General features: G+C 44.9%; 2 protein-coding genes and 1 long non-coding RNA gene across 3 annotated transcripts in view; 2 read left to right on the top strand and 1 right to left on the bottom strand.

The window, feature by feature from the left end:
- The first annotated feature begins 7,486 nt into the window (after positions 1 to 7,486).
- Positions 7,487 to 12,401, top strand: LOC105275773. The gene is made up of 2 exons (XM_026971837.1): positions 7,487 to 8,822; positions 10,031 to 12,401. The coding sequence occupies exons 1-2, from the start codon at positions 8,115 to 8,117 to the stop codon at positions 10,679 to 10,681; spliced, it is 1,359 nt and encodes a 452-aa protein (XP_026827638.1). The 5' UTR covers positions 7,487 to 8,114; the 3' UTR covers positions 10,682 to 12,401.
- On the bottom strand, positions 8,864 to 10,045 carry LOC113562402. Its single transcript, XR_003406899.1, has 2 exons — positions 9,404 to 10,045; positions 8,864 to 9,046 (listed from the first exon to the last, which is right to left on the bottom strand). It is a non-coding gene; the product is annotated as an uncharacterized LOC113562402 (long non-coding RNA).
- A 488-nt stretch (positions 12,402 to 12,889) lies between the features above and the next one.
- LOC105275774 (suppressor of lurcher protein 1) overlaps positions 12,890 to 24,994 on the top strand; it is a 226,943-nt gene continuing 214,838 nt past the window's right edge. The window contains exon 1 of the mRNA XM_026971836.1: positions 12,890 to 13,559. Coding sequence (XP_026827637.1) covers positions 13,557 to 13,559 — 3 coding nt within the window. The 5' untranslated portion in view covers positions 12,890 to 13,556. The remainder of the gene's footprint in view (positions 13,560 to 24,994) is intronic.

Below are 24,994 nucleotides of genomic sequence, written 5' to 3'. Positions count from 1 at the left end.
AAGATACAGGTTGACGTTACGTAAACCGTAGATGTTACCAAGGGTGACATTTTACTCGGAAGCGAGAATGAGCGAAAAAGGCACGTTGCATGGACAGGAGTATACCTGCCCTTTTGCGATAAGAGTTTAGAATGTGCGATACGTGTTCGTGACAAATCGCCGGACTTGTCTGTAAAGCGACGTCGCAGACACGCATACGTAAAACTTTACTCTTTTATACGGCAGAATCACATGAATTAATTTGAAAACATTATTTATAAATATTCAGAGAGAGTGAAATTTAGATGAACGTTGGGAACGTTGGGAACGAGGAATACAAAAATGAAAAAGATGAAATTTTTAATATTTCTACTTTTCGTTTCTTTTTTTCAGATTTCTTTCTGTTTCCCTTGATTTCAGGAATTTAAATAGAAATAGAATTTTCTATTTAATCCTATTCTTTATGCAGAAGATAATTCGATGCGTTTGCATGTGTTTGCACTGTTCGGGTCGATCATCGAAAATAACATCACGCTTAGAATAAAGCTGTTGATTCGGGAGTTGTTACGGGAGATTGTAGGTGCGGAAAATAATAATTTATATGATTGCAAAATATTTTTTAAATTCTGTTTTTCTCTTCTCTTTTATTTATTTCATTCTATTTTGTATTAATTCTTATAATATGCTGCTTATAATGTGCTGGAAAGAATTAAATATCGAGGCGTGAAGTACCAAATAGACATTATTTTCCTAATTATTTTTATATTACATGTAAAACTTTCAACACACATTGTGCGCGCGCGCGATGCATATCATTCATTCATTATGTCGTTCATTATGCCATTCATCATGTCGTTCATTCATTATGTTCGACGTAACAGCAAGAGTGCACTAGTAGCGCCGCGTGACATACTTTCCGCAAACTAATGACGCCGTACTTGCCGCACACTTCACTAGGTGGCGTTGCCTGCCTATTGGCGCCGCGTATCTTTCGAATTGCGCGCGGCAAGTCCATGCTCGCAGTTCCGGTTTACTTCCGGGTTCAGGACGTGATTCGCGCGCGTTTCGGGTCTCGTGTTTCGTCGGCGTTTCGCAATTATCTTCGCGGAAGATGCACGTCACCGTCCGCGAAATTGGTTGCAGCGCGTCCTCGCGACACCGCGAGTGCGAATCGTCATCGCTGCACGCTGAAACGTCGTGCATCGCGCGGAGTTTGTCACGCCATGGGCGCGGATGCGGCGCACAGAGGCTAGCATCCGGAACGAAATGAGACGTTCGTCCGTGGTGAGTGAGCACCCAGCAAACACAGCCATGTAGCAATGATATTGCCATAATATAACAGAACGTAACGCGCAATATAACATGTTCGTTACATGTAACGTATATGTTAGTTGTAATTTCCCACTCAAACGAAATTGCAGTAATATAACAATAATATAACGTGTTACTAAATTGTTATTTAAATGTTATATAAATGGAATATATATTATTTATTCTTTCTTCCTCTCTCTACCAACTACAGGTGCATGTTTAATTTATTTTCCTAAGCGTTATGTACAAATTCGTACTTTCCTCTTATTTATTATTCGTTCAAAAATGTACCACTTCATCGTAGAAATGGACTTACGATACAAGTTGTGCCCTGCCGTGATCACCGTTCCTATATATATTTTGTATTATATTGGGTCATTAAGTATGAAACTTTACAAATGTAAAAGCGCCATCTTTAACATTTGTTATCTCAAATTTGGCGCCAGACGTCAGTATCAGGTTAGGTTAGTGTGATAGATGTATGTTCGCCCTTCAAATGTCATATTTGTTTGTTCAAATATCTTCATTAGTTTTATTGGTGGATTCTTTTTTATAGAACTATGGAAAAGTCCAAAATTCGTGTGATTTATGAATATGAGTTCCGCCGTGGAACCACAGTGTCGGAGACAGCTCGTAATATCAACGCTGTATTTGGTGAAGGTTCAACTACTAAAGCAATAGTGGGCAATTGGTTCAAAAACTTCAGAGATGGAGATTTCAGCCTCGCTAATGAGCCACGTGGAAGACCAAAGACGAAGGTGGATAATGATCACTTGAGAGCCGTAGTAGAGTCCGATCCATCTCAAAGTACACGTGAATTGGCATCGATATTCAATGTTTCCATACCCACCATATTGGTTCATTTAGCTGCAATTGGTAAGATAAAGAAGTTGGACAAATGGGTCCCGCACGAATTGACCGATGCGCAGCAGGCGCAACGTCTAGAGGCTTCACTTTCTTTGCTTTCCCGTTACAAAAATGAATCTTTTTTTAATCGAATTGTGACCTGCGATGAAAAGTGGATACTCTACGACAATCGTAAACGCTCACATCAGTGGTTGATGAACCACCGAGACATCACGCGAAACCCAACATTACACAGAAGAAGCTTATGGTGACTGTTTGGTGGTCCAGGTCAGGTGTTATCTACTACAACTTTATGAAACCTCGTACATCGATAACGGCTGAAGTATATTGCAAGCAACTGGACGAAATGATGCAACAACTTGCTATTAAACAACCGAAATTGGTCAATCGGTCAATGCCAATCCTGTTGCATGATAATGCTCGACCGCACACTGCACGACTGACCGTGGCAAAGCTACGGGAGTTGGAATTGCAAACTCTCCGTCATCCACCATATTCACCAGATCTATCACCTACCGACTATCACTTTTTCCGGAATTTGGACAACTTGTTGGTGGGAAAATTCTTCAATTCTCAACAGGCAGTCGAAACAGCCTTCCGCGACTTCATCGATTCCCGTACTCCGGGCTTCTATAGTAGAGGCATAGACCAACTACCACTAAAATGGCAGAAGTGTGTAGATAACATGGGCGCATACTTCGATTGAAAATAAATCATGTCCATGTGCCAAAAAATGCAAAAGTTTATGTTCTATTTGTAAAGTTTCATACTTAATGACCCAATATTTTGCATGCGAGAGACGAAGCCATCTACCGGACAACTCGACATCTGAATGTTAAAAATGATATATAACATAGACATAATATGCAAATATTACGGTTATATAATATCGCATATTTCAGTTATATTATTATAACCAATGTATAACAGAGCAATATAACAGTTTTATAACGCAGTTATATTGCAGTTACAAAGTAAATTATGCACCCTCAACATTAATAACATATAACAGTTGTTATATTACGTGTTACTTCTGTGTTATATAATAGTTATATTTTGTGTTTGCTGGGCAATTACTATTTCTCGATCCTGTCGTCTTTTCTGACGCTTTTGTGCAACATCGTGACTTTTTCGTCTTCACGCAGTGGCGCAGGATGCAAAGTTGCTACAATATTTCCGACGCCGATCGTTGTTTCGTTAGGTTACGAAAGCGCATGTCCGCTATTTTTTTAATCTCGACGGACTTACGGCAGACATCTTGAAAGGAAGATTATGAATGCTTAATTACTTAATCGTCCTCAAATCGTTCGTAATTTTTCTTTTTACATTTTGACCGCGATAAGTTTTATTAAATTTAAACACGAAGGCAAGTTAAGGGCGCTCGCGAAAAGACTCGCGGACGCGGTGACAATCGGCAAATCCAAATCACACTGGAAACAACGATCAAAAGTTTGTGGGACAGCTTGTATCGGCAAAGCGATAAATTTAAGGCGGAACCGTCGACCGAGCGATACTCGACGACGTACTTCGACAATCGCAAGCGGGAGAGGAGAATCGCTGACGCGGGATCGGCGTACGATCGTTCGCACGACGTAACTCCCATCGATCGGAGTAAACCGCGGTGCGATCGCACGAAGCCGAGTCTGATCTGGGCGGAGATACACGAGGAGAACAAACGTCACGTCGTGCCAATGACTGCTAATCACTGGTACGGTCGACCGAATAGAGCCCAAATCGATTATCCCGACACGAGATTCGCTCGATCGAGCAAGACCAGAGATTTCTATAGCCGGCACGGTCTCAATCTGACGCCCTGATACAGCGGCAGGCTGGAACACCTACGCTTCCGGCGAACGGCCGCGGCGGTGTCCGTCCATCCACATCTGTGCGCAAGAATTCAGTCAGATGTAGAAAAATCGATGATTACAATCTGTCCATAAAGAAAAAAAGAGTTTCGCGTGTTTGATTTATTTTTCTGTTGTTGCGTTTCTTTTTTTCTATTTTTTCCCCCTTTTTGCAAATGTTGCTGTCGAATTGATAGCGTCTAATTGATATCGTCCGAGCGGAAACGCTGCGGTACGCGATTGTTTCGCGTTTTTCAAATTCACGGGAACTCTATTTTATCTATTTTGCAGGGAATTTTCTTTTTTTGGGGAGTGGGAGGGGGAGAGAGTTTCATGCGCGCGTTCCACCCGATGTTGCGCCAACGGCTGACTAGAATCAGAGCGGGTCACGACAAATGAGCATTTCGCACATAGCACCGGGAATGCCAATGCAATTGCTAATTAATATTAACGCGCCGTGGCGCGTGTGTTTTCAAACGTCGGGTGTAAGCGCGTAACGATATTGACAATATATAGGATTTATGCGAGGTCGCAGAGAACAGGTAAAGTGGAAGTACAGCGCCGTAAACTGTGTGCCTTCCGATTTATAGTTCACAACGCGCAGCGCAACTTTTGATTAATGAATCATTCGATTGCGATTGCAACACGATATGTACACGCACAATGTTTTTTTATCTCACCGAGGGAATCGCACGTATGATATTTATGCTATTTGAATCGAACCCAAATTGCATACGTGTGATCTTTTTAATCTTAGAAAACGCACAAATTAAAAAAAAATATGTTACTCTCGTGTTTGATTTATACATCTTCTCGCAACGTTATAAACCTTGTCGCAAGTGTTTCCTGCCGCTACATTTTATCTGACATTTTAGGATCTGGAATTGCAAATTTTGTCCTTTTTCATAACACGGCATGTCGTAAAAGCACCGCGTATCGCGGATTCTCTTCGCGCAAAATAGTTTTAGCTCTCGATGCAACATGTTCGCCTTTCTCGAGCTTTCATTTGCTATTATCGGAGCGCACCACAGGCTTGCTACGGGATTTATTTCACGGATACACCAATGCCACGGATCCTATGTACATAAAGATGAAGTGTGGATACTGGCACATAAAGTTGCTTTCAAGACTTAGTCGTGCGCATCGATCGGCTAGTTTAGGTTCGATGCCCTTACGAGTTTGCGTAGCTATCGTAATTTTCGTACGTGGACGATATTTTTCCATTAAGCGTGATTACAAATTTCGTATCTAATACTTCAAGCTTATCTTGATCGCAGTTGATAGCAGATCGATACATGACCATCAAGCACCAGAATCAATAGCACGCAACAACGTTTGCATCTTGAGCAACTGGTGATTTGAATTTCAACACTTTTTAGCGATTCCCACACAAGACTCGAATGCATTTCTCTTGTCTCCGAGCGAACGGTTCTATCTTGCGTTGCTCAAAGCGATTCGTGGACATCCCTCGCATTTCCCGAGCGTTTCTGTTTTCTCCGGCGTAAGATGTCGCGCGGAAGCAAGGTTGATACCGGGATTGCTTTACTTCCGAATACTCAAAAGGAAACGCCACGGAGAGAGAGTACGCGTATACAGACACGTATAAATTTCCGCCCTCGTCTCGCAACTTGGCATCGAGTTTCATGCGAAACGTCGCGGGATCCACGAAACCCGAGACCACCCGAGACTCGGAAAGTGCCGACTTTAGTTGGCGACGTTTGTCAAAAAGAAATTTTTCTTTACCGCCTTTTATACACGTCGCGAGAGTAACACCCGCGGATTTATGTCGCCTCCCTCGTCGGTACGATGTACGGATAATCATCGTATCCTTCGATATTCAAATGCCAAAGGCATTACGTCGTATTACGTAACGAGGAGGTACCACCTGGCATCGTTTTATTGCAGCGGAACGACAATTGTCTGAGACGGCTCGTGCATATTTTAAGACGAGCATTTTCTTAACTGGGTTGATTGTAGGCCTGCGTATATAAGAATAGAATACGTGAAGGACACGAGATAATCGAATAAATAATAGACACTTGTATCGTTAGAATGATATAAGTTTTACATGACGTACAAGGTTTTTATATAGACGGGAGTATAACCGGAAGGGAGGACGCATGTCGCTAAATTTATAAACATGCGGAGCGATCGAGCTACCTTTCTTTTACACTAAAGCACATGACATTGCAACTTGAAGATGTTACGAATTAAATCAATCAAAAAGAGACTGACTTTGGGAAATTGTAGCGTTAGCCAAATTTTCATGTCGCGTTAAAGGCGGAAACGAGTGGCACTTATTATGACATTCGTAGCTCTCGACGAATTGCTAATCGCCGCATGAGATTGTGTGCAAATTTATGTGCATTAATGTGGGCGTAGACACTGTCTACGCTTCCACGCTCGGTAGTTAAATCGCTAGAGATACGTGAGAGGTAACGTAACATATGTTCGCAAAGCGTTGTTTATTTCCGCCTCGTTAATTAAAAGTCTAATTAGTACCGCGTCAATTAATGAGAATTCCAGTTCTGCTGGGCTCGGCGTAATGTCCTCGTCCGTAGGAAAAAAGAAGAGTGCCGACAGCCTCGCCAGTGGCACTGCGTGACGGTTAGCAATTAAAGGTTCCTCACGATACTATTTTCTGTCATCATTTATTTATATAATGTAATGTGTAATTCTTCGAGACAGGCAAAGAGCGAAAGAAAAGTAATATAATTTTTTAAAATTACAGTTCTCGTTGTTGCGACAATTCTTACAATCTCTTACGTTAACACAAAGACTTGCATTTGCCAACGGCAGTTAGAAACGCTCATTCGCCACTGAATTCTTCCGCCTTTTCACAGTCGAGTGAAAACGCTTTAACTTCATGGTGGACGAATACTGCCGCAGAAACCTTATTAAAAGTAATTTTAAATGGTTACTCTGTCGTGTGTATACCCACACCACATTGATATTAGCGAGCTCGTCTCCGCGCGTTCGTTCCCAGCTTCAGGACGCAGTTAATCGAATTACCTTTGGTACCGTAAAGTAACGAAGCCGAAAGGGCTATATAGGGTGTGACCCCATTAATAGTTGCCTCCGTGAAGTTAGATACGTTCACGGTAAGGGCGAATAAATTTTGGCGGTTACGAGGGTCGCTGAGTTTCTCTTGCGAATTGTTTTATAGGGCCCGATGGACTTTAACGATTTCTCTGCCTCGGATCATGCCCTTATTACGTTCTCTCGTTTAGCGTCCACCCCGTCGCGATGCAAGCGCACGTAGATATCTGTCATGTATTATCTGTCGTCGATGTAATAAAATTACGTGCGATTTGATTTCATCTCAGCGCGGCGTTCGTTACTAGGCTGCGTAACACGCGTAATTAACGTTAATAGATCTATTTTGCCAAACCTGGTTAGCTAGCGCGCCGTTGACGTTAATTAGCGGTCGTGCCGGTTTCGCGCGAATTAATCGTTAACAATAGTATACTCACGCGTGCACGCATGATAATCTAAAGTTTCATTTGCGATATGCCTAGCAGAGAACTATATAATTTCGCGTTCGTCGACTCGACGAGTCGATTACATTCGCGGTACACGATACCTCGGCGATTCTAAATTCGCCTATTCCCGCAAAATCCACGGTCCGATAATCACCGCAACGACTGTACTGTGTTCGCCGCAGCGCGATGCACACCCCAAGATAAATACCGCGAACCCGCAAGTATTCCGACTTCATCCCACAACATTTTTCTCGAGCCGACCGTGTCGGTGCGGTAGCCGCGCCAGTAAATTTCCGGCATGTGGACGCGTTATCGCGAGATACCTACACATGATTCCTGTTTTTTCTTTTTGTAGAACAGCATATATCACGAGATTCGTTTTCTCTTCACGTTGCTAAGGTCATCATCGGACAGATTTATGACGTGTACAAATTACGAAATGTTTATCGCATTTGGTTAGATCTTCAAACAGAGATAGACTAAATATGTTTATAGTCGGCAAGGCTAAAGGAACAATTACAGTCCTCCGAAATAATCAAACAACTATTTTTCACATGTGACCGTGCGAATTTTGGCAGCTTCGTAGCGCGGTATAAACGCGGTGCACGACTGTTGAGATAACGCAGATTGAATGTACAACTACAACATGCTGACGATAAACGTCGGCAAGACCGCATTGACGACTACCGCGCAGAATGATCGTGGAACGTCTCTCCTGAGCGACTACGACGTTAACAAAATATTGAAGCACAAACTCGGCGGCGATAGCAACTTTCGACTCGTCGACTGGAGACTGGACCTCTTCGGCGAGGGAAAGGGTTTCCTCGGTCAGTATTATCATCTCTGTGTTACTGCGCAGGTGGACGGTGATGACACGAAAAGTCCGCAGTTCTTCGTGAAAACTCCGCCGCCTCAGACACCGCAGTTCGACTTTCTGCAACGACACGACACGTTCAACAAAGAGATCGTCGGCTACACGGATTTGGCGCGGCGGATGGGCGTAGGCGAGTCTCCGGCATGGATGGTGAACTGTTACTGTTGCAAGCGGGACGTCGTCATCGTCCTGGAGGACGCATCGTTGGGCGGTTGCGCCACGCTGGACAAATACATACCGTTCGACGTGGAGCACTGCGTCTTGACGCTGAAAACCCTCTCAAGGCTCCATTCCAAGTCCCTGATACTGGACGAGCGACTTCGTCTGGAGGGTCGGGCCATTCCTGATCTTTATGGACATCTGCTGGACGAGGTGCTCTTCTCCAAGGACGAAATATCCATGAGATTCCTCAGCTCCGATATTACCGGCATCTACACTCTGTTCGATTTAAGGGGGGATTCTCATGTAAAGAGCCAAAAAGAAGCAGATTTTTCGGAATATTTTTTCAAGAACGTATTTAGTCAAAGGATCTCAAACTTTAATAGTACATCAATACATGTAAAGAGAATATAAAAATATTTTTTTGGTTAAAAAAAACATATATATAGATATAGGTATGGACGCCGCCTTCAGCGGCTTCAGCGTCGCAGGCGTCAAACGGTGTGCAGTCTAGCATCCGCTGTAATGGTCTGAAACAGAATATTCAACAATATTTATTAATTATAGATCATTACGCATCGTTTGAACCTCATGAAGCAAGAAAAAAAACCAAATTGAAAAGAATGGCGACATTTGAAAAAAAAATGCTGTTTTTTCATTAAAATTTTCATTGTTATTGTGAAATAAACATTATTTACTTTAAAAATTTTTGTTGCTTTTGAGGTTCATACGATGAACAATATAATTGTCTACATGTAGAGCCCCGAAAGAGCCCAATCGGTCTAATATTTTTTTAGTTATCCTGCACACCAGTTTGAAAAAAGTGATTTCGAGAAAAACGCGTTTAAAGTTTTCGGTTATAAAAAGTAATGCTTTTCAATACTTACAGTCCTAATCGGCGATTCCAGGGCCATATAGTAGGCCTTCTGCATCCTCGTATAATTGCTGCTGTTGTAAATTCAGTTCTTTGCGAGCAGTTCGAGCTTCTTTCGAGCTACTGAGGCTTCGTCACTCCTGTTGCCGTATTCGCGCGGCGTCATACGAGTCTGCATACTCCTTACAATGGGTACCGATCTTTAGTTCTAATGTGTCCATAATTTTTAAAACGGCGAAATAGCCTTCGTTGAATAATCCTGCAGCAATATATGCGGCTATTTCCACTGTTCGGATGCCACAATATAAATATTTCGGAGCCAAACGCCAAACACGCGAATTGAAGCTCTCGTAAAAATTTCCTGCCTCAGCTATACAAGTACGCGAAGGTATATCACAACAAAAGAAAACCATTAGACGTATACCTGCGAAGCTGTTTGTTATGTACGAGTGTATGAGTGAGGACAGACGAGACGCGTGTCTCCGCTCCGAGCGCTCCCAGCTACCTACTCAACGCGCGGTCGAAAACTCGACTATAACTATACGTAGAGGTCGAATATCGATTTGTAACTTTAGGAACATATTTTCCACATGTATTAGAGTTGATTTAAGCAAAAAAATTTTTTGACTCGTTACATGAGAATCCCCCCTTAATCGAGGGATTCAGCGACAACGAGAAGGCTGTCGTCAAGCGCCGGATCGCCGAGTGGTCATGGAAGTTGCCACGATTACTGGGACCATCGAAGAAGTACAGGAACGTCATTTGCCACCGCGACGTCTGGACGAATAATATAATGTTCCGATACGATCCGTCTGGCAAACTGAACGGCTGCCGTCTCATAGATTTCCAATTCTACACGTACTGCCCTCCGGCGATCGACTTTACGTTCTGTCTGTATCTAACCGCGGATCAAGCCACCAGAGACCTCCATTTCGATGCCTTCGCCCGGATTTATCACGATTCATTTGCCCAGCTTCTCGCGGAGGACAGTTTCGACGCGGAGGACTATTTACCGTGGACAACGTTCCGGGACAGTTGCATGGAGGTGCGGAACGTGGCGATCGTCTACGCCGCACATTGTCTGCAAATAATGTTGCTGTCCAGCAACACGACCGTAGAATATTTTGTGAACGACACGAGCGATAGACTCATGGACGTCATGTACGGAGACGGACGACGGGAACTCGTGCTCTGCCAATGTGAAAAGGAGCCGTCGTACAAGGCGCGTCTTCTGGAGGTTATTCACGAGATCAAGGATCGTTTACCCGATCGTCCACCGATGAACATTTAGTATGAATATTATAGGATAAGTAGACGTGTGTTATTAGTCCTATGTTATTACTCGCTTTAGGACATGGAATTGCGTCGAGTACAAATTCGTTGATGGGGAGAGATCTTGGTTACCGAGAGTAACTACTTGTAAATTTCGAGAATCATGTCATTCGTTATTTGCAAGGAAACTTGAGTGTTTCATTGAAACGGAGAATGATTTTTCGAGATACAGCAATAATGGTTTTAATTGTAGAATTAACGATCTTGACGACTTTGTGTTTAATAAAACTTGAATTCAAGTCATTATCCGTATGACGTATTTCTTTTACTAAGGTCGAGCAAATAAATCGCTCCAGAAAATCACGGGAAATTTTTATGCTGCACGTAACGTAGAAAAAGTGTTGTATCGCTCGGCAGTTATGATTATCCTTCCACGAGAAATGTCTCCGGATAAGTAATGTACATTAAAAACGGAAGGTTCTCAGCTCCCGAGACAGTTTGGCATCGGGACGTGCATTGGATGGGTAAAGAAGTATCGGAATCTCTGCTTTTCAGTCATAATTGATGGTAGAGAACGCTTCTGATGCAAATGAACGTACAAGAGCCAAGAGAATTTCATTTCATTCATTTTTCAAACGTCGTCATCAAATCTCGTTTCCCCTTCTTCGGTGAGCTCTTCCACGACCGCGCATATTCATTAGCACATTAACGAAATAAGCAAAGTACCGCGTTACATTCTTGTTTAAATATAATCTTGTAATTTCTGTAATTGATGGATACGTGTTAACGAGAATAATTCTGTTATTTCGATCGCCTTACGCGATCCCGCTTGGCCATCTCCGACTTTTGTTAAACGCTCCAAGTCGCCAGGACAGCTAATTCTACGATTAAAACCACTGTGTGACGTAGCGCTTTGCAAACTTAAACGAGACCATCATTCCGTGTTACGTCAGACGAACTTTGTCGTGAAAAGAAAAAGGGATTACGTCGCGTAATAAACTTTAGAGCAGTCTCGGGCGGGGAAGAAAACGCGAGAAAAGGCGAGTCTAATAATACTTAAGGTAATTCACGTTGTCATTTGCATAATACATTTGCTTAAGGCGTTATGCATATATGGAGGAACATATTTAATCGATTTGCTAATTTAACCGTGTGCATGTCGCGCGACGAAGAGGATGTCTCGAGATTATCGCGCTCTTATGCTGTGAAAGCTAAATTCAAGTAATTTTTGGCCGAAAGCAAACGTCACGTTACGCTCCGTGTATTAAATTGCAAAATCTCACAGTACCATTCTCCAAAAACGTTGTTTTCATAAAGCGTTTACGGAGGATTACGCAACGTTTTTACTCTGACAGTAACCGAAAATTCGATTATTGTGCTCATGTAGCAACAATTTTTAGCGGCGTTTGAAGTCACTCCGTTTCGCGCGACGAATGTATCCACGACGTTTCTTGGCGATAAAATGATGAAGAACGGCCAGGCTTAATGGCGCGTGACGTTATATCGAATTAAAGCGAAAGTTCCTTTTATTGCCAGCTATTCCAGCCGCTCGTAATCACCCCTGGGACGTACTAATGATATACTTGCCAGCGTAAACCATCCCGATCGTTTACAGCTGGTTAATGCTTTCAGACTACAGACAGTTGTCGCGATAGATTAATCGACTATAAACGTACATAGAATCTCAATAATCTTTCATGGAAGAAATCATAGCGGCGAATATCGATCATCGTACACACATTCAATTTGATTATCAATCTTTTATAACGCATGATAGTAAACTGGTAGTGACATATGTATACGCACATGCACACATATCGTCGATGCAAGCAAATAAATTTGTATTTACTGATATACATGTCTAAACCGAAACTCGTTCTTGGCTGTCGAACGTCGGCTTCGCCTCGCGTTGAAACAGCGTGCCCGAAAGACAAACCGACGCAAACAGTATCGATCGACGATCGAATAATTCGTTCCGTCCGCCCGAGAGAAAGACGGCGTGAATCGCGCGAGGAACTTTCGACCAGCCGTGGTACATTCGTCTTTTGGAATGCCAGTGCTGCGGACATGCTGTTTATGCGAAATCCTGTGGCTCGTGGCGGCGAGAACGGAGAGCGCAGGCGTCCGGAGTCCTGTGGCGGCAAGCGAACTCCGATTTTCTCTAGTGTCGCGTCAACTGCCGCTGGAGAGTCGTGTGCGTCGCACCCCGCCGGCCGTGCCAACAACCCTCTTCTTTGCGTGGCTCTCCGTCACGTTCACGCCGCTCCCGCTCTCCGAGTTGACGTCGAAAAAGCCTGAAATTAAAAGCGAACTTTCGAGGTGCGCCGAACCGATGTTGCGCGGGCAGTCGCGTGCGTACACGCCGCTGGTCTTCTCCAAATTGCACCCTCGGTGCAATGAGAAGAACATGTACCCCGCATCCCTCCGTTCCGTTGCTGATTCATTGATATGAGTACGCGCACGTCGCGAGACGCTCGTCGCAATTCGAGATTTTGCGAGCGATCGTCGCAACGATAGTGAATGCATCTTGATTCCCGACCGAGTGGGATTTCGGATCTCGGAATTTCTATTCGGGAAAATCGCGAATGAGAGTGCACGCTCATCGAAACGGCGACGAGCGTAGTGCCGCGCGGTTTGTTGGAGCGCAGTCGCTCGATATGACTGGCAAGTGCGATCTCGCGTGATCGCGATTTCGTTGGAGCAGCGTTTATCCCGAGCGCGTCCCATTTCCGGTCGTTCGCCGCTCGGAAGCGCGCCGTATTCGCGAACGAGTGCGCCGATCATGAATCTGCACGACGTGCGAGCTCACGCGGATTCGACCGACAAGTCGTTCGCACGGAGCCAAGGGATCTTTACATCGAACGCCAAAGCATGAGGAACGACGCATTGACGTAATGGTGAGCTCATTGGTACATTTCCTAGGTTTAATATGAATCGCTGATTTCGCAAGCTCCGCAACTCGCATCAAGTATCTGCAGTTTGAATTAATCAGTCGAGAATCAAGAATCGAATGACATTCGTTTCGTCGCGCGAAACGAGATGTTTTGGTTGCCACGTTAATCATGCAAGAGAGTGAGAGTGAGAGAGAGAAAGGGACACGGGGATGTAAACGGGAAGACGCGCGATACAATTTGCGTAATGCGAATCGTTATCGCGCGAAGATGAAGTCATCTTCGCGCGGAAGAAGTCGACCTTCTATATTGGAGCGCGCGAAAGAGTGGAAAATGGCGCGAGAGGGTTTCGGGGCCATCAGCCATTAATGGCACGTGTCGGGGTGCGCAATCTACATATCTAAGTACGTAGACAGGCGACGTCGGGCACGGTGGTGATCCGCGATTTCAGGTTCTGCGTTATTCTAGATTTCTCGTGTACACTCTGTACGCGTTATCGGATAGTAACCGACTGCCAGCGATTGATCTCGACGCAATTATTCGATCGATGGTAGCTGGTGCATGCACGGAATAATGCACCACTCTCGTACTACTCGCGAGCCATTTTATTGCGCTGGTGATAACATCTTTGCTAACTGTGCGACAACATTTGATTGCAGCTTTCATGAATATTATACAGGGTGTCCCGGGTTTTAACCGACAAACTGCGGGAGCATATTCTACTAGTGGAAATAAGAAAAAATTCTTATATCGAGTTTGCTTAGAAATGCTTTATTACAAAGTTATAAACCAATATTGAAAAGAAATATCAGATAAGTAACAACGGATTTTTTCACAAAAATAAAAATTATCTACGCAATGATTTAGTGACGCATTTCAAAATGTTGTCCTTGCACATCGATACAAGCTAGACATCGACGTAGTGCAGAATTTGTTACGGTACGACATTCCTGAAAATTTTGTTGCATCTCAGTAACTGAATTAGTAATTCGTTGCTTTAAATCTATCTGGTACTCTCCTGTTAGGAAATCTACGTTGATACTCTCGTACGGCAGCTCGTGCATTTCCGTCACAGAATCCGTACACGAAATGAATATCAGTGTATTCCTCATTTGAAAACACTTTTGGCATTCTGATAGTAATTGCTAGTTGACACGACGATTGAAATCTAACAGCTACTGTTGTGAAAGTAACGATCATACTGAATCGTTTCAACATAGTGAACATGAATACATGTGAATACACGTAACATAAACATCTTGGACCTTCCAAATTCTACACTATGTTCCGTTGTTACTTATCTGATATTTCTTTTCAATATTGGTTTATAACTTTGTAATAAAGCATTTCTAAGCAAACTCGATATAAGAATTTTTTCTTATTTCCACTAGTAGAATATGCTCCCGCAGTTTGTCGGTTAAAACCCGGGACACCCTGTATATTGCAGCTACCAGCATACACGCTTGAACGAAGCATTGGCGCGGTTTAGTTTCAGAGATTTGTTTTGTTTTGGAGTACACACTTTGTATCTTCGCCTGAAAAATTGTTTAGTCTGTCTGGCGTTCATTGTCAGAGCCGTTTCCGTATGCATGTATGTACGTGTGCCGCATGTATGTTTTTTTTATCTTGGATCACATATTCTTTGAGTCGAGATCAACATTTGTAAACAATTATCTGAGCTTTTGCTCTCGCGTCGCATTTCTGGATGGCAATTACTTCATTTTCTTTTTGACAATTCAATGAATGTCACGTATACCTCCGATACTCTATTGCGATGCACGCGCGTACCGTCGAGTCGGCAAGTTTTGAGCTTTCAAAGCAAGAGATTCGGCTGTCGGGCAAACAGAGAATATCTCTCGCCGGCAATGATTTACTCGACGTTCAGAGAACGACAGCGGGTGACATCCTCGCGCGCGCGTCCGATATGCGTACGACGTATGCGTATTCGGACACGTGACGGGGATCACCATGAGTACTGAAACTCGTTACATGGGCCGCCTTTACAAACACAGTATGCGCGTATGAACTTCACAATCTGCTGACATATATCTTTTGCCAAAACCAACTCCGCTTTTATTTCTTCAGCGTATTTTTCCGCGAGAATCAGGTCGTTCGCTCGAGTTTTCTCACGCGCGATTCGTTCGCAGACATCCTTGAGATGTTTTAATACCGCGTAAACAAGATGTTTCATAACGCTTTGCTCATAGGAATGTTCAGAGATAAGAAAGGCTGCATAAAACGAGGAAGTTGCTGCGTCATAGGCGTTCATTTGCGACCGAGCATAATTAAACGTGCAGAAATGGCTGAATAATCCCGACCGCTTGTCAGGCAAAGCTGTGTCAATTTACCCCGATGTCTCGTGTTCACCAGCAGGTTACGTGACGCACTAGACTTCATGCACATAAAGCATATGCATGCCTGGTTCGAGATAAACCGCCGCGAGCTAACGGCATTAAAACGTCTCGCGACTAATTCTCTTCGGATGTATGACACAACTGCATTTTAGCGCGAATACACGAAACGTGCGTACTCCGACCTTGCCGGAAGCGAGGAAACGGAAGACACAGACACGGTAAGTCGAATCGCTCGGAATCGTCGTGTCACTTTTACAAACCGCGAGATTTTATTTACCCTCCACCGCGCGCAGTCTCCTAGTAGTTTCTGCAGTAGTTCCCGTAGTAGTCACGGAGATTGCATTATCAGTCACGCTGACGCGTGCAAACCGATTTTGCCGGCGTGCACGCTGCGAACGCTGCATGAGCGCATTTACGACCATCGGATCACGCGGCGCACGTTTCTTCGAGATACGAGCTCGCGTGTGACTCGTACGAAGGCAGGAGAAAAAGTCGTATGGCTTCTACTTGTTCCGTTACGTAACCCCACCCTCGAACGACTAATAAGTAAGCGTAATGAATAATGGCAGTCAGAATTTGTTCGGTTGATGAAAGGCAAATCAATTCTCGATAAAACCGAGACGACTTGAATTGCCCGTAAATCGATTCACTCACTTGTACGTGTATTCTAAAAACGGGTCTCGATTTATGCAAACTGCTACGATCCAACACACGTGCCGTTTACTAGCACGCAATAATGTCACGTAGCATTAGATCCAATAGAGTGACAGATAAGATTAGACTCGTAAGACGAATCGCGTGTAGTTCGCTATGGGATCCAATCCACCATCCAAACAATTGATCCCTCGAGAGAGATCTCGAGAGATGACATGTATATCTAGTACGATGCGACGTCATGCAATTAGGCATATGCAGTTATACACGTGGCCGTATCGGTAAACTCCCGAAACCAGCGAGTTCATACGTTGGCGCGTTTCGGTTCGGAGCCGTAAATTAACTGTATAGCCAGAGCAATCCGCTACGACAAAATCTGCGTGAAATATTTGCCGGACCACCAATCCGCAATTTGAGCGGAGCTCTTTTTTTCGACGGGAGATATTTTACGAGCTACATTTTAAACTTGTTTTTTTCACGCGCGGACACAGATCTATCACGAAGACCTATAACCATTACGAGGCGATACGTCATCTCCCAGTCATGTAAGTTATGTCCAGTCATGGACGAATTGTCAAATCTCTGACATCGATCTAACGTAAGATTAACGTCTCGACGAGTCAATAACGTCGAAAACGCGCGATTTTAAAGTCACTTAGGCTACGCGATAAGGTCTGTCGTTTCTACCCTAGTTTGATTTTTCGACGTGCCGTGAGAGGCGGACGAAAAGCATTGTTAGCGTCATTCGCGACATTTCGCCATTAGAATCCCTCTCGTCGGTAACACCCGAGTGACATCGCCCAGCAGCCGTCGCCCATAAACGCGCCAGCACACGGCGATAAAAAAATGACGCTTCTGGATCGCGCAGCGTGAGTGGACCGAGTCCGGCACGGAACGGGATCGAATGAGCGAAAGGAAATGAAAATCTCCTGCCTTTGACCTGCTTTAATCTCTGGCGGGGCACAGTTCCGCGACGGGGTCAATAAAGATTCCGTGATTTCCGACGGTAACTCAGACGTTATAACCCGGTAACGCCCGTTTCGACGGCCGCGCGGATATGAAAAGGGCTATTTGCGTACTACGAGAACGAATAGCGCGCGAAAGTAATCGCCGTTTATCGACGTGCTCCTGGACGATGGAACAGTAGACACGTTCGGCTACATGTATGTAATATTCACCGCGATGCGGCGGCTCGAATATAGTAACAGCATAACAACACCGAGGGATCGATATCTAACAGCCTTTTTCTGCGGTTTAGATTTTACATTCTAAATACGCGCAGCTACTCGCCGCGGGTGAAATCAGCCTCCGAAAGAAAGATGATTGAGCGACGACGACGAAATTTGCGTCGTATGAGCGTTGCAAAAAGAGGAAATTTATTTCGACGCTCGTGTACTTTACGACGTCGATTTCGATACATCTTAAGACAGACTGATGAATTACGCCGGTAAAAAAGGATAAAAATTGACGAAACTACCCGTGGACACGCAGCGTACTTGCCGCACGAGTTTTACACACGCGTGCAAATTATCGCGAAAAAAGCTCGCGCGCGTCGTCTCGATTCTGCGTCGCGACTGAGTTTTCGCGATAAAGCTAACAAACGGCGCACGCCCGTGACTCTTAACTCCACTTATCACGTCGTTCCGGCTTAATCGGCAAGCTCATTCGTTATCCATCATCGCGGCTGCTCGCGCCGAGCGTGTTGCCGAGGCCTTAAAACGCCATGGCGGAAGATCGACGCCCATGTTCTACAGAACGTCCGCAAATACGAATCGCATAAAACCGATCGACACGCGCACAAAATTCACGAGGCCATGTCCACTTAATGGCAGTCCGTGATATTACAGCGTCGGGCTGTTGATACTGGAAATAATTGGCGGAAACGAAATGTCGCTTCTTGTAGTTCGATAAAACACATACCGTGATGCGCGTGCTTGTGCATGCATGGAATTGTACGCGCATTGTTCCCAAGATGAGAATAATACGGATTGAAAAGCGGGAAAGGCTCGATGTAACATGCTCATGAAACAACAGGGGTGTCATTCGTGAAAGGGGATATTTTCGATGGATAGGTAAGCGTCGATACAGTAGAAAAATATGTTTTTTACGTTGTATATTGATGTACGTGTACACTTGTGCCGGATACCTTCGGCATCGACGTCCAATTTTTGGAGTCAATGCGTCGATGAATTTCGCCGCTCGATAGCGCGGACAAAATTCTCGTGGATAATTTTGTTTACAATTAAAAATGCGACGCGGTCGATAGTGTGCGAACATGAGTCGGGATTAAAGTGCATTATATTTTCGTGTCATTCGCGTCGCGGCGTAAAACACTTGTTGGACATGGCGATATCAACTTTAGTGGAGAGATCCTTCCGTCGAAAAAGCTTCAACTGCCTAATTAATTTGAATAAATTGGATACCGCTCGCGCGCGCGCGTATACCTTAATATTATTTAACATTTAGTAATATGCATTCTATTAATTTCGCGGTGCATGTATTAATTACGCGGCCAGAATGGTTTTACGTGTCGTTTACATGCAATTTTTCCTCGTTTGCATTCGTGTCGTGATAATATGGTAAAATAACGGTGTATCGAAAGCCGCGGTCGGTCCTGAAAGTTCATGCTCGTAAACGTGCCTTTATACCTTTGCGATTGCGTGCACCGTATCTGAGAGAGCAGGGCGTAATTCGAGAAAAAACACATTCATGTTTGAACTAAATATGGATCGCCTTGGCATGTAGGACAGTAGGGCGTGACTTACACGCACTCACTCTACTTCTAGGAAATCCCATTTCCATGCTAAATTACCTTCACGTTTTACATAGACACCATTTCTCATGCCCCTCGCAACTAGTTACCTGTAAAAAAAAGGAAGAAAAACGATGGACGATGGTGCCAAAAGCGATTACGGGATATGCGAGATTTAAGGAGCAAGCTGTGCTGTTCCTTTTCAGACGTGAGAAAATCGCTCGCGTAATACAAGTGTCCATTATTCCCACGCGACGTACACGTAACGCCATGCATTCGCACTGTTGCTATTTCCAGTCGATCATCCGGAGTTTTACGTAACGTAATAAAAATTCGACGAGTCGTATCACTGTTGAGGAGGAAATTTCGACTGCGATCTCGGGTTTATAATTTTACGAGCGCGTTTACATGCCTCGTATGCGTGCGCGCTAGACGGAGCACGCGGCCAAATATATGTTTCTTGCCTTTTATAAACTCGGTTATTACCGCTCTGAAAACATGATGGCTCTGGTAAGCTTTAAGCCGCGCAATTATGCTAATTAGCCAGCATTTTATTATACCGTGCCGCAGCGAGATTAAGTAATAACGCACGTAAACAGTACCGAGATGACTATCGGATATATTTCGAGAATTTCATACACGCATAACGATGTAGATCCGTACGTTCATTAGCCATTAGGGTTTTGTACGTGACCTTCCTCTCTCGGAACACGATACGTCTGCGGTGTCACGATTTCACTCTCCGATTATTCCATTTGAATCACAGATACGAGTGTTCCACTCAATAGCTCGTGAGAGCGAGACAGATTACACGGTAGGAGCTACAAGTACCGGGCTCTGTATGTCGAAGACGCGTGCAATATGGAGCATCATAGAACGCCGTGAAATCTCCTTACGCGCGCACGCTATAAGCTCTAATCGCCGTCAAAACTGTGATGCGTCCGGAACGCATGCATGCACCGAGTTATCGAGTTATCACAAGCGTAGCTATATCTTAAACCGCAACGAGGATTTATTTTTCAGACAGTACGCGTGACAAATCGTACCACTCTTGCATAACGTATCTGTAACCGGTTATACATTTTTACATATGTGTGTGTGTATATATATATATATATTTTTTTTTCCGAGCGCGGCGTGTTCGTCAGCACGATCGTAAACTGTATCCCTCATCCAGGTATCCTCCCGTTCCGCTACTTTGTCCCCGACTTGGTTTCTTTCGAGATGCAGCCCCTTTGTATATTTCGTGAGCACATGTGTGCGCATGCAACAAGACTCGTATGATATATAGAGAGGCGGAATTTCCTCGCGCGCTATGTCACTGGTGTCAGAACCAAACACGTATGGAGGACGCCTATGAAACCATCGTAGAATAATGGCAACCTCTCGTTTCGAGGACGCGGCATATAGCTTTCAACGGCTAAAGAAGGTAGATTTACACATCAATCGCTGCGTGGACCCGGTTATTCGTGGCGCGACAATAGCCGATACGTTTATGTAAAAATGTATGAAATTCGCCGGCGCAATTCACCGACCAGGTGCCCTTCAATAATCCCTTTCAAATAGGTTTGTGTCACAACTTAATGAGATGGCTTGAAACGTGTCAAACAACTCCCGCATGCACGCGAGCGAGGTTTTACGATCTTTTCATACGATTAACATTCTCGAGGGTTGTGTTTATTATGAAAGAGCTGCGCGTGATATTCTTCGTGAGGTGAATGTACTACCGTGTACTACGATCCCTTTCAAATACTTGCATCAAAGTTACGTCGAACTATACGAGGCTGCACCGCGCACATCTTCGAATCTCGTTATCCGTATTTCCACTCCGCGACGACGTTAGTTCCATTCGAAATAACTTGCTGGTACGCTTCAGCGATCAGGCCGATATAACGCTTTCAAAAGGGATCGGCGTTTTCGTAGGTTGTGAAGGATTAACACTGCTCGAGAGCTTCCTTCTTCGTTGGCAACGCTGTGAAAGATGTCTTTAATACAGTAACAAGTGATTCTATCCAATTACGGAAAATATCCTGTACTCAAGCGACAAATAATTAATCTATAAAAAAGGCATTATCGCGATATTATTAAAGGGATGCGTTGACCGAGATGCTATTCGTTCGCGTCCAAGTTACAATGATGACGGACGATTTAATATCGCCGGACGACTCGGCGGACAACAAGGCAGACCGAGATCAGAAAAGATGTCGGTCGTAAATGGATGTCTTCTGTTGCGGAATAACGAGCGAAAGAATGTGAGAAAGGAGGAAGTAAGGCCGTACCGGAGGATGCCCCGACACGGTGGGTTTCACGGTACAGTCGATTCGCCGTCGCCGTCGTCGGCGAAACTCGAGGCGAATCGATCGCCGCTGCCTTCTCCTTCCGTGGACCGGTTCGGCTATAAATCACGGCGCAATACGTCGGTATCCTGCAAAATGGCCTTGAATATTCGGCGGCTGTCGAACGGCATCAGAACGGCGAGACGCGGAAGCGAATGGAGACGGCAGCGGATTCTGGACCAACGTGAGATCCTTGCCAGGATTCGCTCGGAGGATCGGCCATTCACGTCAGTCTGGCGCTCTTAATGGATCGGTTTCCGTTTGTTGCACGTTGTCTACGCAAATCCGTTCATCTTCGATGGGGCCCCTCTATTATGCAAATGGCGTAACGCGGTAGACCGGGGTACAGCGCCAAGTTCGGCAGCTCCGGTGTATCTTCCAGGATCGAAAGTGATCGCGGGTAACAGCAAACTCTAAGGCGTTCTCTCTTCCCCGGTCTCTCACTTTCTCAGCAAACTATCATCCCCACTTTCCTTATCGCAACCAACTTATGATAGCGTTCTTTTACGAGCAATTTAAATGGCGCGAAAGAAGGAGAGAATTTAAGGTACTCGCTTTCGCAGACGTTGACTGTTCGTTCGAGTGGCTTGCAAATCGGCAAGGAGGTCGAGCGCTCGGCGGGAAGATGATTCATGGTTCGGGTGAAACGAGACTTTCGCGTCTGTTGGAAATGGAGGATAATATCCCTATTTACGTCCATTTTCGACACTGCGAGGTATTCCGTCGCGGGCAAATTATCGGGCCGAACGCGATTGTACGCGGGGGCCCCGCAAAACCGCGCATCCCGAACTACTGGTCATAATAAATCAACCGTTTTTGCAGTCCGATGTATTTGGCGTCGGGTTCAAGCCACGAATCCCACTAACGCCGCCCACTTGGCGCATCGCCATTTTCACTGGAACGCCCGTTTCAGCAACGACAAAATATGCGTTATTAGCGCTATCGAGAACGTGTGCGCAACACTTTTTGCGCATGTAATCGCGTACGTTCGATCCTCCGCGAGAGACCGATCGCCACCGCGCGATCCTTGAAAGTAACCCAAAGCGCGCACGCGAACTCGCACTGAAAATATTAATTTGAGTGGCAAGTCGCATTCTCCGCGCTGACAAGCGAATACAGGAATGCGATTGCCTTCGAATCGTTCCACTAAATCATTCCATTGCAAACCTTTGAATGCGTTCCATCCACATAGAAATATCAAAACAGCCCAATACTGGGACTGTACCGTTTGCCATCGTGGCAGTACTATATAATGCGATAGCGTTTCCTCGTTTCGAAACGGACGCGCGTTAACCGAAATTTATTTCCGATGCCCAAGATCATCCAACTTCGATCGCGGACACGTTCGCGTGCATCGAAATCGAGCGGGTTGCGACGTATGCATTTGGTCGATTGACTAAACAACGTGTTTACCAGCAACTGACAACGCGCACCCTCTTCGCGGCGTGTTAACCCTGATTGCGAAGCACCACGCGATCCGCGTTACATCGTGCCCACCAATCGACCGCAGCGATAATTACTTTTTGCATCTACATGCGCGATTCCAATCGACTGGTTGTTCCCTAGAACTCTTGTTCTCGGAGAGGGGGAGAGGGGGGCAACATGAAAAATGGAATTTCCGTTAGAGCGCTTGCCAAAATCCAGAAGAAACATATGGAATTTAAAAAGCCGCCGTGGTTTTGTTTATCCCTGTGTGAAAACTCAATTTTCCCTGCCGCCGAGAATGATGTTTATCGAACGAGCGAGCCGGATGAACATTCGGACGCAGTCACGCATACATTACCGAAACTCGTTTTGATTTCCGCGCTTTCTGTCTGTCGGTTTTGCGGAGATGGAGAAAAAAAATAATTACGCTTCTGTACAAACGAGCGAGAGCTATTTGCACGATGAATTTTCCTTCAGTTAGGATTTATCTCATTCGCTTCGATCCTTTATTCGCGAAAATGGCACTGCGGTACCCATTGAGGTGTACGGTTCCGCTCGGGACCGTAACGTAACATTAATCACCGCAGTTTGCACATAGCACGTTTACGTTTACGCCGGCTACGAGTAATAAGTGCGCGGAGAATCGAATTCGCCGAGTTCCTAATATTTCGGTGGAAACTCGTTTAGTTTCGTTACGAGTTCTCTCGTGGCTCCCATGTGCGTATCGCACAGGTACGCGTTTATCGAACGCTCGAGGTATCCATATCGACTTGTACGTTGCGAGAAACGTTTATTAACGCCGAGGGCCAAGCTCTTATCGAAAACGAGCGCTGAACCGTTCGTGAAACACGATACACACGGGAAAAGATAATTCGCCGGCCGTTAACGTCGGAAATAAGAAGCCGGACGACAGCGAAGATTTATGACTCACCGTTTAAGGTCCAGTTCTTCCACCCCGAGCCGTCCCGTTTCGCGCCATGCATCGACGAGGAACCGAGCAGACTTCCGACTTTTAACCAGCAAGTGGCAGCGCTATCGACTCACCAATCACACGAGAAATAATTTCTCTCTTACACGAATGACGCGAAAAAAACGGCGACATTACCAGTTCTCCTTTTAATTATTCCAGATGCGAGCGTATAAGAGTGACATAATTTTTTTTACATTACGCCATTACGAGCAAAGAGCGCCAGCTAATTTCCAGAACACGTGTCTAACTGCTTGAGCGTTAGATGTTTCGTCGCATCTCCGTCATCTCATTGGTTCCCTACAACTGTGGATAGATTTAGTTTGCTCGAAGCCAATATGCTAATCTGCTATACACGAGGGACTCGGAAAAACAAATTTTTCTGCGTGTCCGGATGTGCAGGCCGTGTTCTCGACTCCGAGATTTTCCATTAACCACGGTGGAATTGGATTCGCGCGGATTTGCGAAATGGGAAATGCGTTCGAGAGGATAAATAAATCTGGTATAAATCTGACGTCATAGAGCTGCGAATTGCGGATCTGCAAAGGGTATGAGCAACGCAGGAGAGAAAGGAGGGAGTAAAGCGGTTGTTGCCTCATAGGAAAAAAATCCACGATTTTACAGAATTTACTTTACTGAGTTTTTATTAGTCCTGCAGGAAGTCGCGGACCGAATAGAGCGATGATGGCACTAAAACCTCGAAAATTTTTCATTTGGCGATATCGAGGTGAGAGTTAGCGTTCTGCTTTCCTCTCCAAAGGGAAAAGATAACGTTATATCGAAGTTCGCGAACCGACCGGGGCGATTGGAACGACTCGAAAGAGGCGGGACGCGGAAAGTTTTCAGTCCAATTAAATTTTTCTCTTGTTTTCTCCCAGCGATCGAGCGAACGAGATCTCTCCGCTTACGTGGATCGATTGAAAACAAGTTTTTCTAGGTTTCAAGAATGATCG

This window comes from Ooceraea biroi, chromosome 8, assembly GCF_003672135.1.
Source record: "Ooceraea biroi isolate clonal line C1 chromosome 8, Obir_v5.4, whole genome shotgun sequence".
Taxonomy (NCBI): Eukaryota; Metazoa; Arthropoda; class Insecta; order Hymenoptera; family Formicidae; genus Ooceraea; species Ooceraea biroi.
This window is presented reverse-complemented; position numbering and strand designations above follow the sequence as displayed.

Bases quoted from the DNA above. Each gene is read 5' to 3' on its own strand.
- LOC105275773 (XM_026971837.1), top strand. From the start codon at position 8,115: ATGTACAACTACAACATGCTGACGATAAACGTCGGCAAGACCGCATTG. The intron at 8,823-10,030 runs GTAAAGAGCCAA...TCGTTACATGAG, and splicing joins ATTTAAGGGGGGATTCTCAT to AATCCCCCCTTAATCGAGGG.